At 40.8% G+C, this 15226-nt stretch overlaps 1 protein-coding gene across 4 annotated transcripts in view; it reads right to left on the reverse strand.

The window, feature by feature from the left end:
* CASK (calcium/calmodulin dependent serine protein kinase) overlaps positions 1 to 15226 on the reverse strand; it is a 384458-nt gene that overhangs the window by 227443 nt on the left and 141789 nt on the right. For all 4 annotated transcript variants that reach the window (XM_074995109.1, XM_074995125.1, XM_074995118.1 and 1 more), the window contains exon 3: positions 864 to 969. In XM_074995109.1, coding sequence (XP_074851210.1) covers positions 864 to 969 — 106 coding nt within the window. The remainder of the gene's footprint in view (positions 1 to 863; positions 970 to 15226) is intronic.

The raw sequence follows: 15226 nt of genomic DNA on the forward strand, positions 1-15226 counted from the left end.
ATAACCCATAAAGTTTGGGAAACAATGATTCAGAGCATAAGCTTTGATGGGCAAAGATCCACTTCGAAAAGCTTATGCTCCAAAATATCTGTTAGTCTATAAGGTGACACAGGACTTCTTGTTGTTTTTGAAAATTAGGTAACTTACAGGCAGAACCTATACATGTATTAACGAGACAAACCTTATATACCTAGCTTCAAAAATTCTGGTCAACAAAAAAAGAAGCTGCCTAATGTAAAGTGAATTCCATCAATGTTTTGGATGATCATTTAATAAAATGATTTTATTGCATGTCTCTCAATGAAGCACTGCAAACAAAGTTAACTTTTGTATTTCAAATATGATGTTTTCTTTTTTAAAGTGTCACCAAAAACTCAAGCCTTTTGTACTCTCTAATAATTGGAAAAGCTCAAGCTAATTCTACAACAAAAATTAAAAATTTACATTATTTAAATTGCACCTTTTATGCTTGCATATGGCATCACTAGAGTGAAGCAAGTCAATTTTTCAGTCTCCAGGCTAAACCAAATGTGTTTTAAAATGGCTTCACTTCACCTGAGCAATTTCTTTCTTGATTAGTTTCATTTCCAGTTGTTTTATCTTGCATTTATTTTTTCAAATAAATCCAGTTACGTTTCTAAAATATTTCAAAATGAAATTTGGAAAATGTTGAAAAATGTTTTGACTTTAAAAATATTCCAATTTTTGTAGCCAAAAATATTTTCCGACTTCTACACGAATTCATAAATAATTCTGGTTGCCCTGAAACTGCAATTTTGGCAACTAATTTTTTACCTGAAGAATATTGCCCAATTCTAGACTTGGATCAAATACCAGTGATAAAAACCATGAAGGAAACTTACAATTCGAAAACCATATAAAGCATTCCATCTGAACTGTAGGTCTCCAGTAATTCAACAATATGGGGATGCTTCAGCATGTGACAGATACTGGCTTCCCTCTTCAGATCTGTGGAAAACAAGAAAAAGTATTACATCACGGTTGCCTGGTACTGCACAAACCGAGAAGTTTAAGATACAGCAGTAAAGAAAAAAGTACACATTCTTTGAGTAGGTTGACATCTGACGTGATTTCTAAAATAGTCTTTAGCTTTTCCAGCCAAAAGTTGTAAAAAAGCAATGAGTCTCTTTCTCTTCTGAGAGAGGGTGTTTTTCTGGAAAGAGGTAACAGTTTTTCTGAAATAAGAGTAAGGTACACTATCAGATCTGTTAGTGGGAAAGTACAAATGAAGTTAAAAAGAAAAAACAACAATTTCTAAATTCTTATGTGAGGTTCTTTTTCTAAAGTACAGCATTAACTGTTTTTTAAAAAAACAGTATACCACATTTAGAAAAACTGACTACTACATATGGAGGTTCATTAGTTTCATAATGCCCAGCTATGTATGTACAACCCATCTTCTGTCACTGTCTCTTTAAACATAAGTAGTCAGGTTTATGGCCAGAAGAATTCAACTGCTCACTGACTCCTGCCCATCCAGGTGGGGGCAGAGGGGGAAGAGAGGGAGGCAGCTCATCAGCCCTTGCAGTATGCCCAGGAAGACATTTCCAAAAGTGGATGCTAACTCCACTCCCACATTTAAAGAAAAGAAAAGAAAAAAAAAAAAAAGACATCTTGCTGCCAAACCTGTGTCGTTTCAGCTTTACTTGCCTTGTGAGTGATGTACCTCCTTGGTTTCTCAGGTTAAAGTAGTTGTACAGGTTGCACCTCTCTAATCCTGAACACTTCCATTCGTCAACATCCATAATTTGGCATGATTTTAGTTAGCCGGACGACCACTTATCCTGGGTCTGGCCAAGTTTCATGTGGTCCCATAAAGTTTGTTTACAGCCACCAGTCCTGGTTCTCAGTGTTCTGTCCTGTTATTTTTAGCTATAATTTACCCCTAAATGTCTTCTAAGAGCCCAGTAAATGGTAGCAGTGTTGGTAATGTTCTAGACGACAGTGACCTCCCATGGTCTGGCAAATTCTCTCATCTGGCACTGGTTAGCTTCCGAGGTTGCTGGATTAGAGATGTTCAGCCTGTATCTTACTGCTTTTTGGATTGGCTCCCAGTTCTTACCTGCCTCCCCTGGGGCCTGGCCAATCAGAAAGCTCAACAAGAGATTGGCACTTGGTTCAAACTGCTGTATCACCTCCATGGTGCCTGCCTGTGCAGGGTGAATTCAGGTGGGTGGGGGTGGGGCAAGATAAATATTGCGCACATAGACTGTACTTTAAACAATTTAAAAGTTCCTGCTTCTTACTTCCTGCCTGTAAAGTTCCTGGTTCCTGTCTGGTTCTTGACCCAATGCCCACACACCCACAGGCTGCAGAGTGGCTCAAGGGAGAGTGAGGGGAGCAAGAGTGGGGAAAAGGAGAGGCAGAATGGGGCATTAGGGAGCAGAAAGGGAGACTGCTTATCAGTGGTGCTTATCAGGCCCACAGTCCTATATTGCATGACAGGGATGTGGTCACAACGTGTTATGGTTCTTCTAGGGGCCAGCTTGTCCTGAAATGGAATTAGCTTGGTTTATGGCTCATTGCTTACATACCTCCTTTTACTAACTTCAACAAAAACAGATAACCACAAGAAGAGAGATACCAACATATACAAAGAATTGGGTGCTTGCTGTTTTTCAGCTCAAGACAGTGTGGGGACATAAAGGCCAAGTCTGGGGTGCATGTTTCAAATAAATAGGATTTTTGGCCTTTGTACCTTTGGGTAGCAAAAAATTCTGTACATTTTATACTATTTTGTTCTGCATATTATTTGCCATAATGACAACATCACGCTTAGATGTAGGACAAGTCTTAGTTATTCATCAAATTGCCTTGTTTATAAATAAAGTTTTCTGGTTTATTCTGTTCAGCTTTACTACAGTGTTGTCTTTATTTTACACTTAGGCAACTCAGGGTACTGACATCAATGATAGTCCAATTCTGCATATTTATCTTATATATCATACACAGGAGATGTTCTGCCTTCAAAACAGACTGACTATTCTTGTAGTAAAATGGAATTAGAGTAGTTACTTATATAATCAAAATCCAGTGGGTTACACATGTGTGGCATGACTTTTTTTTTCTTTACTTTCATTAGAAAGTGGTCTCCCAATACAAAAATATTTCAACAATCTTTTCAAAGTCTATTAAGATTTACAAGTATTATAGGAGATTATGTCCTTGGTACAAGATCTAATATTCATGCTATCTGGAGTGTGAAATGGTATTGATATCAATTTAAAGTATTTTAGAAAACCAGAAAAAACAAAACTTTTGATGCATTTCAGAGTTCATAAGCAATACACAATATTCACAACGTATCTTTTCTGAGGAAAGAACAGTCCCTTCCTTCTAAAGAGACATAGAAAATAATGTAACAGATCGATTTTAAAATTCTCTTTCCTTTATTTGTACGAATATGTTTTTCCCCCCCAATATTATTCATTAAATGGCCACATCCCAACAGCTGAGCTCAAATTCTAAACGATGAAAGCCAGTCACCAAAATCTTTCCTTTGATGTTTTTTGTGCATGGTCAAGAGACAAAATGTCATCCTTTATTTTCAACTGCAAATCCCACTTTTCATTTCACTTCTCTTTGGGGTTAATGGTCCTAGAGCTACTTGAATGCAACTTATTTTGGCAGAATATAAATAATGAGATTTTCATGGCTTTGTAATATTTTGACATGTGTATGTTAAGACATCAAGAATAAAAACAACACTATTTTCATTAATACTATTACACTTCTCAAGCGAATCACAAGCATCTAGGACAGGGCTGGGGAACCTCTGGCGTGCCAGCCACACGTGGTTTGTCAGGGTTAGTCATTGGAAGACTGACAGTTTGTTTACCTCAGTGTCCATTGAAATGGAGCTCCACATCTCCCAGTGGCCATGGCCAATGGGAGCTGTGAGATGCAATGCAAAGAAGGAAAGGAAACAAAGATAAACCACAGGGGAAGGAATGCAAACCCAGGGAGAAAACAGGAAATGTCTTCTGCCAAAACCTGAACATCTTGCCAGTGAAACAAGCATTGATTCCATGATAACAGATTTGTGTAACTGAATATTGCAGAAGGTACAGGAAAGAGGCCAAATCATAATTACTCAGAAGCCACACAAAATCAGTCTTACCAACTATTCCCACACTGTTAGCACCAACACACTCTAAAGATGCCTTAATGAACGCTACATTGTAAAGTGCTGACTTTTAATGATCAATACTATAAGAAAAAAAGTTTTGGTGATGGCAATTACTTTTAATTTAAATTCCCAGTTACAATCATTAAGTATCCAGAGCCTCATTTTGGGAGGCTTACAAAATAGATCCTGGAATGCAAACGCTCTGTACAATCAGTTACATTTCCTTTACTATTTACGCAAATAATCTTCCACTTGGAAGCTTAAACAATAAACACTTCAACCAGGAGAAAGCCAAATTAAGCTCGTAAACATTACTACAGTCTTTGGAACAGCAGCTCCATTTAAAAAAACAAGACCGCAAATGAGATCCTCACCTCCACTCTGGCCCATTTAAACCAGGTAGAACAGCTAGAGCAGCTTAAAGGGCTCTAAGAATAACAGATAAACAGCAGGCACAGGATGCCCCATCAAGACCCCTTCACAAACCCTGATGGATGGGATATACTGGAGGGGGGCTGCGAAAACGAGGGGTAGGTCAGGGGCAAGGCCCCAGCACAGTGTTGCAGAGATTGGCAGTACTGTGACAAACAGGGCAGTTTGCAGTAATTTAGAAAGCCTCTGGAAGCAACGTAGGACTGGCAGGCAGTCTTACGTCTAACGTCTGTGCTTAACGTTCGAGAGCTTCAGTATAGAAATTCATCCACAATCTCTCAGGGTGAAAGATACTTAATTCAGCAATATCCAAAATCTACACACTATTCTGAAAAATTGACAGGAGACACAGATGCTCAAATACTCTTGTGATATAGGTTGGACCTCCTTAGTCCACCACCTTTGGGACGTCACCCATCACGAACAAGAGAACTTGCCAGAACAAGGAAGGTTTCCCCAACACGGTCCCACAAGCCTTACTGTCTCCCTCCTGGGTGGCCTGGGCTCTGGTTTCTCCTGTGGGGCTCTGGCCCCAGCTGGCCTGCTGGTCCCAGCTGGCCTATCTGCCCTTTGGCTCCTGGGTTCTCTGGAGTGAACCATAAATGTTGCTGTTGGTTGTCTGACGTGCAACCTGCAGCTGTAGGTATAAAACCTAGACAGGTACACACATCTCCAACTAAGGCTGTACTCACTGTCTCTGCAAAACAAACATTTTTTCAAGTGTGCTTTAAAGAAACTGCAGATTGTATGTTGCTGAGAATTCTATGGAAGTTCAGCTTAATGACAATGTTTTAGATGAAAATAAATGACTTTTGGATTAAACAAAAACTTTTCACCCAAGTCAATTATGGTCAGTGTCCTTAACTGACTTCCCCACTGCATGCAATCCTAAACAGTTCCTACTGGGGAAGAGTGCTGGGGTGAGGTGAGCAGGAAGCAACAGCTGCAAATGAGTGTAACAGAGCATGCTGGAGGGGCTGCTGGCTGCCTTTTCAGCCTGGAGTAGGGGTGCCTAACTCAAACTGGACTTCCCCAAAACTTTCAAGGGAAGAACTAAGTTTACAAAAGATTCATGTGGGTCTTTTTGTTATTGCTCTAGTTGTCACTTAACCCCATTTCTCTTACAATGCTCCTGGTAACCAACACCACTTTGTTTTGAAAATGTTATACTGTGCTGGTGCATGTATCTTCTAGTTATAAAGCTCCTAAGAGAGAAAGTTACTGCAAGAAAATGTGGATTCAGTTGTAGCGGAGTCCCATGGCCTATCCCTGCAAAGGGTTACTCACGAGAGACAGCAAACCCTGATATCCATGACACACATGCATACCTGTCACTTATTTTGCAGTGCTTTCCAGAGCTGCATATTAAATGCTAGGAGGCTGTTTTAAGGACAGATGTGGATTCCCTTTCTACCCAGGAATACTGTAGCAGACTGAGACCTGAATCCTGAGGAAAAGTCAGCTTGGTCCAAGATACATACTTCAGTAATACAGGCCTGTTTCCAGTGCCAAAACACTGTTTGGGCTGCTAAACAGCTGAAGGCAAGCAGCAGGAAATCCAGGACTCAAAAAAGGCACATTTTTATGTTTCATTTCTGCTCCTGCACATTTATTTGTTTTGCAATTACCATAAGACAGTAAACAAAAGCACTTAAACTGCACATTATTGGGTGATCTTTTTTTAAAGTAGATATGCATGCCTTCATTTAGATTGTGGTCACTTCAGCAACAAAACTACTGAAGTTTCAAGATTCCATGTTGTGAACAGACCCAGCTTTCAACTACATAAGCATTAATTTAGCACAGGGGTTGGGAACCTTCACCTCACTGGTTGCATGCAGTTCATCAAGGTTAACCCTGAAGGCCTGCCTGAAAGTTTGTTTACCTGAGCATCTGCAGGCATGGCGGCTCAAAACTCCCAGTAGCCACAGTACGTCACTTCTCACAGCTCCCATTGGCTGAGAAGGGTAAACTGCAGCCACTGGCAGCTAGGAGCAGGCTGGAGGTTCCCCACCCATTTTAGCATATCTGCACAATACTGCTGAACTGTCACTGTTTTAAAAAACAAACAAAAACAAAAACAAAAAAAAAAAAGCAGTGAAGATGTAGCACTTTAAAGACTAACAAAATGATTTATTTGGTGATAACTTTCACAGGACAGACCAACTTCTTCAGCTCAATTTCATTTCCAATACAGACTGACATGTATAAGTACAAAGAACCAAAGGAAAAAAAAAAAGCAATAAAAACTGACAGATGAAATAGGATAGAAGGGAAGGGGGTGGGGGGGTGTTAATTGTCCTGTATGAGATAACGACAAGCATCAAAGGAAGGGAAGCAGTCCTTGTAATGCATGAGGTCATTGCTGTCTCTGTTCATACCAGATGTTAATGTGTCAAATTTGAATATGTACTCTAACTCACAAATCTCTCACTCTAATTTGTAGTATAGCTCGGCCATTTTTATTTCATTGGCATCAATGTCACAGCATCTGTAAAATAGCATTTAACACAGTCTCTCTACATTGGCTGGTTGAGTGTTTGTGTGATAAGCTTATAATATTGTAATTCTGCATAAGCAATATAGTGATTTTTTTTTCCTGGGAGCAGCGATTCTTTCAAATTATTGGGAATGTCAAGTCTGGTGCTCCCAGTGCTTCTTCTACAAGTTACGCTGAGGGGTCTGAATGAGAACATGCCTGTGCCTCTCCAGCATTTCATCAACGTTGGGATAAAATTTTGTCTGAAACTAGGTCCAGGCAACTTGAAGATAATACCAGGTTTAGTTTCTGCTCCTGTTTTAAAGGGAGTTCATTGTTTTGGCCTGACAAATCATAACAGCAGTGGAGATTAGCTTGAGTGCCTCAATTAACAATCCTTATATTTAAACATCTATGGTGGTGGCCAACCGTTCTCGGGGTATTTGATGGAATGTTCTCCCCATATCTGTCCTGGTGATATTAAGGTATGCTAGAGGAGTCAATTAACTTATTAAGTGGCAAACGGGAGAGCAGGGAATTAAAGCTGGCAGAAAAGCCTCAATTAGAATAAGTTCACTGGTGTAGTAACAGGTGAGGCCTTTATAAACCAGGAGGTTGTTAACATGATGCAGGAAAGCCTGTAGTTACTCCTCCGGGGAAGTGTGTCGGGAAGCTGCAGAGATGTGTAGACTGCAGGTGCTCCCTGAGAGGAGAGAGTGATGAAACTGAGAGACTCAGTACCGGAAGGGAAAGCCAGAAGGCGAGAACATGGCTCAAGGAAATGCAGAAAGGTACAAACTACTGACCTTGACTACTGACTAGAGAGTCCCAGTAGATGAATAGAGGGTGTACTCAGATTCCCCAGCTAGCCACTGGGGAAATGGCATTGGCACAGCAGTGAGAGTAAGAAAACTTCTCAGAATAGACTTTTCTACCTCTCTAAAGGGGAACCAGAACAGAGACTAAAATGAAGGGCTGAAATACAGACTACAACAGCAGCTCTTGGGAGGAAAAGGGAGGGCTTCAGATAAACAGACAGGGGCAGAAGGACAACTTACAACTGTAGAAATGGGTGCCATAACTGCAGTGAGTAGAGCACACTGTCACAGGTATGGGAGGGAATGTGTGCCAGTGGGATCTGGTTCCCAAACTAGTCTGACAAATGTCATTTTGAGCATCTTAACAAACTGCACAAGGCTCATTCGTAAGCACCCAAATGTGAACTGGTGATTGGGGAAGGTGGGGAAAGAATTTTGGGAGGTTGGGGGGGTTAGTGTGCTTTTATTTTCGTCTTTGACATGAAGTACATGCACAAATAGAATGTGCACCTGCATTCTGAACTGAAGTGTATTTTATGAAATTAAATCAAGTAGTAGCAAATAATTCACACCTTCAGCACCAAAATTAATGTTCTGTAAAACCAAAATTCTGAAAGGAAAACATAATTAGCTGACTTTTTCTTTTAAAAAGGATCTTATTCCTCTCCCCAAGAGCTAAGAAAATAATTAAAGGTCTGTCTATGAGGAACATCCTGCAACGTAATGGTTATTACATAAGCAGTTCCCTTTACTAGGTGAAATCAGGGTTCAGTTCTGCAGTGTAAATATGACTGATCCACCACTTCTCTTCCACAGTTTTGCTCAAGTCCAGCACTCCAACATTATATTCTCTGTCGATGCTGCATAAGCAATACTATGTTTTAACATGTCAGAGGACTACTAGGCTGCCACTGGATTCTCCAACATGAAGGTAATTAACAATATAAATGGGACTTTAAATCACCACATTTATTAGCTGTTCATCATTCTTTAGCAGAAACGCTTTGCTTGAAATATGGTTTATTTCATCTTCTGCTTTCTTCAAGCCACAACAGGAAAAGAGTAACCATATCAGAATCTACTTTAAACCTTTCATTTTACCACAAACCATTCCATTCAAGTGACTGTTTTAGGACATCTCATGAAAAAATGACTGAACTGGCTATGCTGCTAAATAAGTTTCTCCTACTGCTCGCTTTGATTGTTTTTTGTAACTGCCAGCTCTCCATTAGTTTTCTAGTCAGAGTACTGAGAACATTCAGATATCAAAATTTCTAACAGGGATTTGTTAAAATCCATGAAACCACATTAACAATCTCTAGTCAGAAAAAAGACTAACTTGCTACAGAGACAGCAGCTATGCATGATAATTTGCTTCAGATAAATGAATTTTGTCAGTATTAAAAAAAAAAACTAGTAGGAGACTTACTCTCATATTATTATAAACTCAGCAGTCAGGAAATGCCAAATTAATGTTGCATTCATGACCATACCCTTCCCCCCTTATAAGCACTTTTACTCAAATTACACGATCTGATACGATCTCCTCCCTAGAACCATATAACCTTAGAGATCACAGAACCCATCAGGAACTGCCCACAAGTCAGATCTGTTTTCTTTGGTGCAAACAACACTCACAGAAATAAAAGGTTTGAAAATTAAAGCACACAGAGCTTTGATAATGAATCAGAGCAGACTTAGTGCTTCTCCAGTTCCTTCCTTTTCCCATGATTTGCAGTAGTGATCCTAAGCTGATGGGAAGGACATGGGATAATAAATATGGATAAGGACCACACATCTCCAAGAACTCCAGTTATTATACAAGGTAAGTAATCTCTCTTTGAGTGTTTAACCCTATGTACACTGTACTGCAGGTGACTGACAAACAGTTCTCATTGAGGAAGAGGATGAGAGGACCAATGCAGTATTGATGACTGAAAAATACCATTGAATCAAAGGATGCACCAGGTGCAGAGGCTAGCAGTTGGGCATTATGTCATGACATCAGAAGAATCTAAAGTTGCCTCTTCATAGATTTCAACTTGTGGAACTCCTTGAAATGAGGCTACCAAAGCTATCTTGGCTTTGCTGAAGTGGGCCCTCATCAAGTGGAGAAGGACTATCTGCTAACTGGTAACATAGCAGAAAGCAGCCTGAAATCTATTTCTTTTCCCTTTTTCAATTTTGCCAAGCAAACAAACTGCCTAAGCAATTTACTAAACGTTTATGTTCTTTATAGATAGAATGTCATACATCCAGGGAATGGAATCTCCTGTTCTCCTTAGAGGCACATGACTTTAGGGCAGAGAGGGTCAAGCAGATGAGTTAAGTAGATCATCTGATTCAGGCAAAAGCCTGAAATTACTCTGGGAATAAATTTAGGTACAGTCTCAGTGAAATCTTATCCTTATGGAACATTACATATGGTCAATCAGCCATAAGGGCTCTTAGATCCACAACCCTTTTAGTCAAACTGATGGCAACTACGAAGGTATCCTTCACAAACAGACAAATCAGTGAACATGTTGTTAAAGCTCTAAATGGAGACTCAGTTAATGTCAAGAAAAACAGGTTAAGATCCCATGCTGGAGCAAGCTGTGTTACTGGAGACTGAGTTCTGACAGACCTAATTAGAAAATAGTCAGTGCACAGGAGAAAATGGAGTGGCTCTCCACACTGGGCTGACAGGTACTGTCAAATGAACCTCAGGGAAAGGTTCCTGAAAAGAGACAGGGAGAGAAACTCTGTGGTGTAGCCAAAATGGATGAAGGTGAGAACTTGTGTGTTATCAATCAGGTGTGGAAACAAATGCCAAAAATACATTTTGGGAATGGAAGCACAGAACCTAGGTTGGTTTGGAGTCACAGCTGGTCCTGTCAAAAAGTACTTGTTGACAAGAGATTATGGCCGAAACGTTGTGTTTTTACTGTTTCATCCTTTGTGGTGTTTGTGGCAGTTCAAACTGCCTCTGGTGGCAGAATGGTTGGGACTGTACTCAACAATTTAAGATTATGTACGATACTTCCTCTTTGGTGCTGGAGCGTACGTCCCTAGGAAGCAGAGGATTGCCCTTGAATCCCAATGGATGTCATGACTCATTGGTATTTTAGTAAGCTGCCTCCACCAAACAGCAAATTGTCCCTGCAGATGAGATTCCCCAGGAAAATGTAGAGAAGCGAAGCCACGGCCCCTGCATTCACAATGATAGCAGCCACAATCGATCATGAAGCTTTGTCAACTGTATCTACTAAGGTTTGGAGGGTAGATCTTTCAATCTATACCCCTCAATAGGACTTGAAATTATTCTCTTACCATCTGAGGAAGCTTGTGCCTCTCAGGTCCAAAAGTTTTGAGTAAATGAAAACAATTATACTTTGAAAGTAATGCCTCTTAATTGGAGCCCTACCAAATTCAGGGCCATGAAAAATGTGTCATGGACCTTGAAATCTGGTCTCCTGCCTGTGAAATATGGTCTTTTGAGTGCTTTTACCCTATTTCATATAGATTTCATGGAGGAGACCAATGCTTCTCAAATAGGGGGCTCTGACCCAAAACAGAGTTGCAGCAGGGTGACAAGATTATTTTAAGGGGCTCCCAGTATGGACATCCTGGCTTCTGGGCTGACTTCAGAAATGAGCAGATGGAGGACCATGGCTGTTGGCTGGCATCCCAGCTGTGAGGGCAGGGCCCTACCAGCAGTAGAGAACGGCAGTAAGAGTGACAATACCACACCATGCCATCTTTACTTCTGTAGCATCTTATGCCTGGGAAAACTTCTGTGAGAGAGAATAATGTAGAAATACCATGAAATAACGATGGAATGGTAAGGTGCTGACACTCACTGCTGCAGACAGTGGCTCTGCCTTCAGAGCTGGGCTCCTGGCCAGCAGCTGTTGAGCTCTGAATGTAGTACTACTGTCAGCAATAGCATACAAGAAAGTGTAGAAGAGCCATATCAGCTTACCATACCCCCCCCGCCCCCCAACTCTCTTTTTTGGTCAGGATCCATACAATTACAGCACTGTGAAATGTCAGCTGAAATCATGAAATGTATTTTTAAAAATCCTATAACTGTGAAATTGACCAAAACAGACTGAGAATTTGCTAGGGCTTTACTTATAATTAAATACTTTCCTTCTGAGGTGGTCCAATCATTTAGCATCTTTTTGCCAACGGAGAGCACCTTCACTGCTACTGCCTGCTCTCTTCGGTGACACCATGAATACCCAAAGAGCCCGGGACAGGATTTATGAATAAAAACCCTGCTCCCCTAGTTAGGGGAAAGTACTTCTTTTCTGCTCTCATGTGAACAGATGCATATATGTTGCTAGTGCATGCCACATGAGTCTGGCAGGCTCCACGATGGTCTCATTAATGAGCAGCACAACCCTAATAAGCTCTGGGGTGTCTTGGACTTCCTTCAGAGGAATCTGGGTAATGTTAACAATCCTCCTTTACAGGTCAAGAAGCCATTTGTAGTCATCTGACATGGCGAGGCTGGGGTAATCACTTGATCAGATGATGATTCTTCCGTTAGTATCTCTTATCCTGTAGGATCTGGGTCTTCCTCATGCATGGGCTCTGAGGGAGTTCACATTGGTCTACAGAAGGGGAGAGATGATGAGACTTTCTATGGAATCATAAAGATGCAAGATATTGCCTCTACAGATCCTATGGCCTCTAGTTAATTCAGTGAGAGGGAGCTAATATTTGCTGAGCAGTTTCCACAGACATAGGATGCTAGAGTCCCAAGGAGGGTACACCATCTTGCAAAGTCATGAGTGGTAGGAGGGCAATGTCTGGATTTCCTATCGGGGCTAACATCTCTCCACATGAGGGAGCTCCATAGGAGAGATGCCAGATTCACTCAAAGAGTAAAATGGATGCTCCAGTGAAGGCAGTGTCAGTACTGTAGATATTGAGATACCCTGACTAGTTGCAGTAAGAAGAGAGAAATTTCTGCTTTCATAGTTTTTACATACCAGTGACATCAATCTCCCTTATTAATACCAGCTCAGTGTAGCTGGAACACATATCCTGTAAGTGTTAATATGCAGAATCAGCTTTCAATGAAGACCCTTATTTATATTTAATTGTTGCTTGTTTATAACTCATGATTCTATTTGCATATTGTTACCCTTCAGAATTGCTTTTACTTAAAGAAAGTGTAAAAAATGTAAGTCCGACATCTACTTCTTGTCAAAGATTACTTATATCTACACTTTTTCAGCATTTCAGAAGTCACGGCAATGATTTCTGTATTGTTTTTTAAAAAGCCAACCAACCCAAATACAATATATAAAGGGCAAAGTTATATATTTTAAATGTGAACAAGTAAAACAGATCATTTTTATTTTAGAAAATGCCTGATTACCATTGCCTTACACTATAGGTAATCATCCAAATCAGTGTGCATATATGACAATAACTATACAAAGGGCAAATTGGTGAAGAATCAGGTCCAAAAGATGCAGAATAGGGAGACAAGATTTTTCCTTTTCTCCCTGTCCTATAGATAGCAGCAGAAATGTATGTATTTGCTAGATAGGCAACTGAGTGCTAAAGGCGATAAGTAAACACCACCCAGAGTCCTGACAAAAATATACAATCCCATATAGTAGTCCCTCAATTTATGCAAGGTTACGTTCCCACACACCCTCACATAACTCAAATTTCACGTAAGTCGGTGGGCAGCTTTCTCCCCAGCAGAATGCACGTGCTGCAGCTGGGGAATCAGCACGAGCACCTGGAGCGCCTTTTGAAAAGTAAGCCCTGGGGTTGGGGTGTAGCTGGGGAGGGCTAAGCCTGGTGGTAGGCTGGAGTCACATAAAGGGCACTGGAGGGCGTTAAGCCTGGGGTGGGTTAGGTCTGCAGGAGGAATGAGGGGGTGAGCCAGAGCCATGCTTGGGTGGTGAGCTGGGCCACGAGGCGGTTTGAACAGGGGCCGCGGGGTGGTGGTGAGCCAGAGCCGTGTGCAGGTTGAACCAGGGCCGGGGGGGCAGGGTAAGGGGGGCGGCATTTAACTAGGGTTGGGAGCATTGAACCAGGGCCAGGGGAGCGGGATTTTGAGTTGTGCTTAACTCACATCAATGCAAGTCAAGCGCAACTCGAAATCACGCATATTGAGAGTTTACTGTAGTACCTTTTATTGGCATTTAACACTGCCACTATGTACTTAACTGAAAATAGGTTTGAGCAGTATTTAAGGCAGTGATGGGTAACCTGTGGCCCCTGGGACCTACATGTTGCCTACAAGACATTTAATTTACCATTGCTCATGCACAGGGTTGTTAGATTTTTCTCCTCCCAGTATTATAAAAGTGACAAACATATAAAGCAAATACACATGAAATGAGGTGCGTGTTGGTTGCACAATACGTTGCGAGAGCACTTCCACGCTGCATGCACTCAAAGCACTGCTAGAGTTATATCGGCAGACCCTGCAAATTCTAGCCACACAAGTGTAGTTAAGCAAAACTATCCTATCTTAGGAAACCACTGAGAGGAAGGAGATCACTCATGTGGCCCACTCACTAGCTTAGGTTGCCCCTCACTGATTTAAGGGTAGCGCGATTGCAGAAATAGACCTCTCTTGAATCTATAAACTATTTTCAGCTCTCTTTTAAACTATGGCAGTGGAACAAGGCAATATTATAGTTCACAGGATTTAAATCAGATTTTATGCTAGCTCCCAGCCAGGTTTGATGGACGATTGATTTTTCTTTTGGTTTAGGTACAAGGATATGATAGCATTCATGTGTGCTGCAGTAAGACAGCTCAAATTCATATAAACCAAAAGAACTGCACTGGGGTCAGGAGCAAGAGTCATATAAAATATCTGACAAACTGTAGCTGGATCAGACTCCAAAACAGACCTTACTGTTAGGCTCTTAAGTGACTCCCCCGCCCACCAACGTATGTGTATTATATTTAAATATGAAGGATGAATGTTCTAAAGGGAAATTTGTTGCTAGACAAGAAAAAGAGGATGAAATTATTTTTATATCATTTATCCAAGGTGGAAGAAAAGGGTGGGAAAATATATTTTAGTTTGAAATTCAGCTTTTTACAGCATTTTTTGAGTGTATCTGCAATTCAAGGTTGTTTTTACATCTGGAATCCCACAAAGGAAAACAAAAGGAAAATGAAGCACACTGAACCCCACAGAGTCTGGATAAAATTAACAGCTCATACTGAAAACTGTAACATTTTAAATTCATTCTGCAGATTACAAACTATAGCGCTAATTCTGCAGCCTATAAACTTGGATCGAGTTGGAAAAATTGAGTCCAGTAATGACACAAACTTCCTTCTACTTCTCTGTAAAGTGAAAATGGTCCAGAGCTC

This window comes from Carettochelys insculpta, chromosome 1, assembly GCF_033958435.1.
Source record: "Carettochelys insculpta isolate YL-2023 chromosome 1, ASM3395843v1, whole genome shotgun sequence".
Classification (NCBI taxonomy): Eukaryota; Metazoa; Chordata; order Testudines; family Carettochelyidae; genus Carettochelys; species Carettochelys insculpta.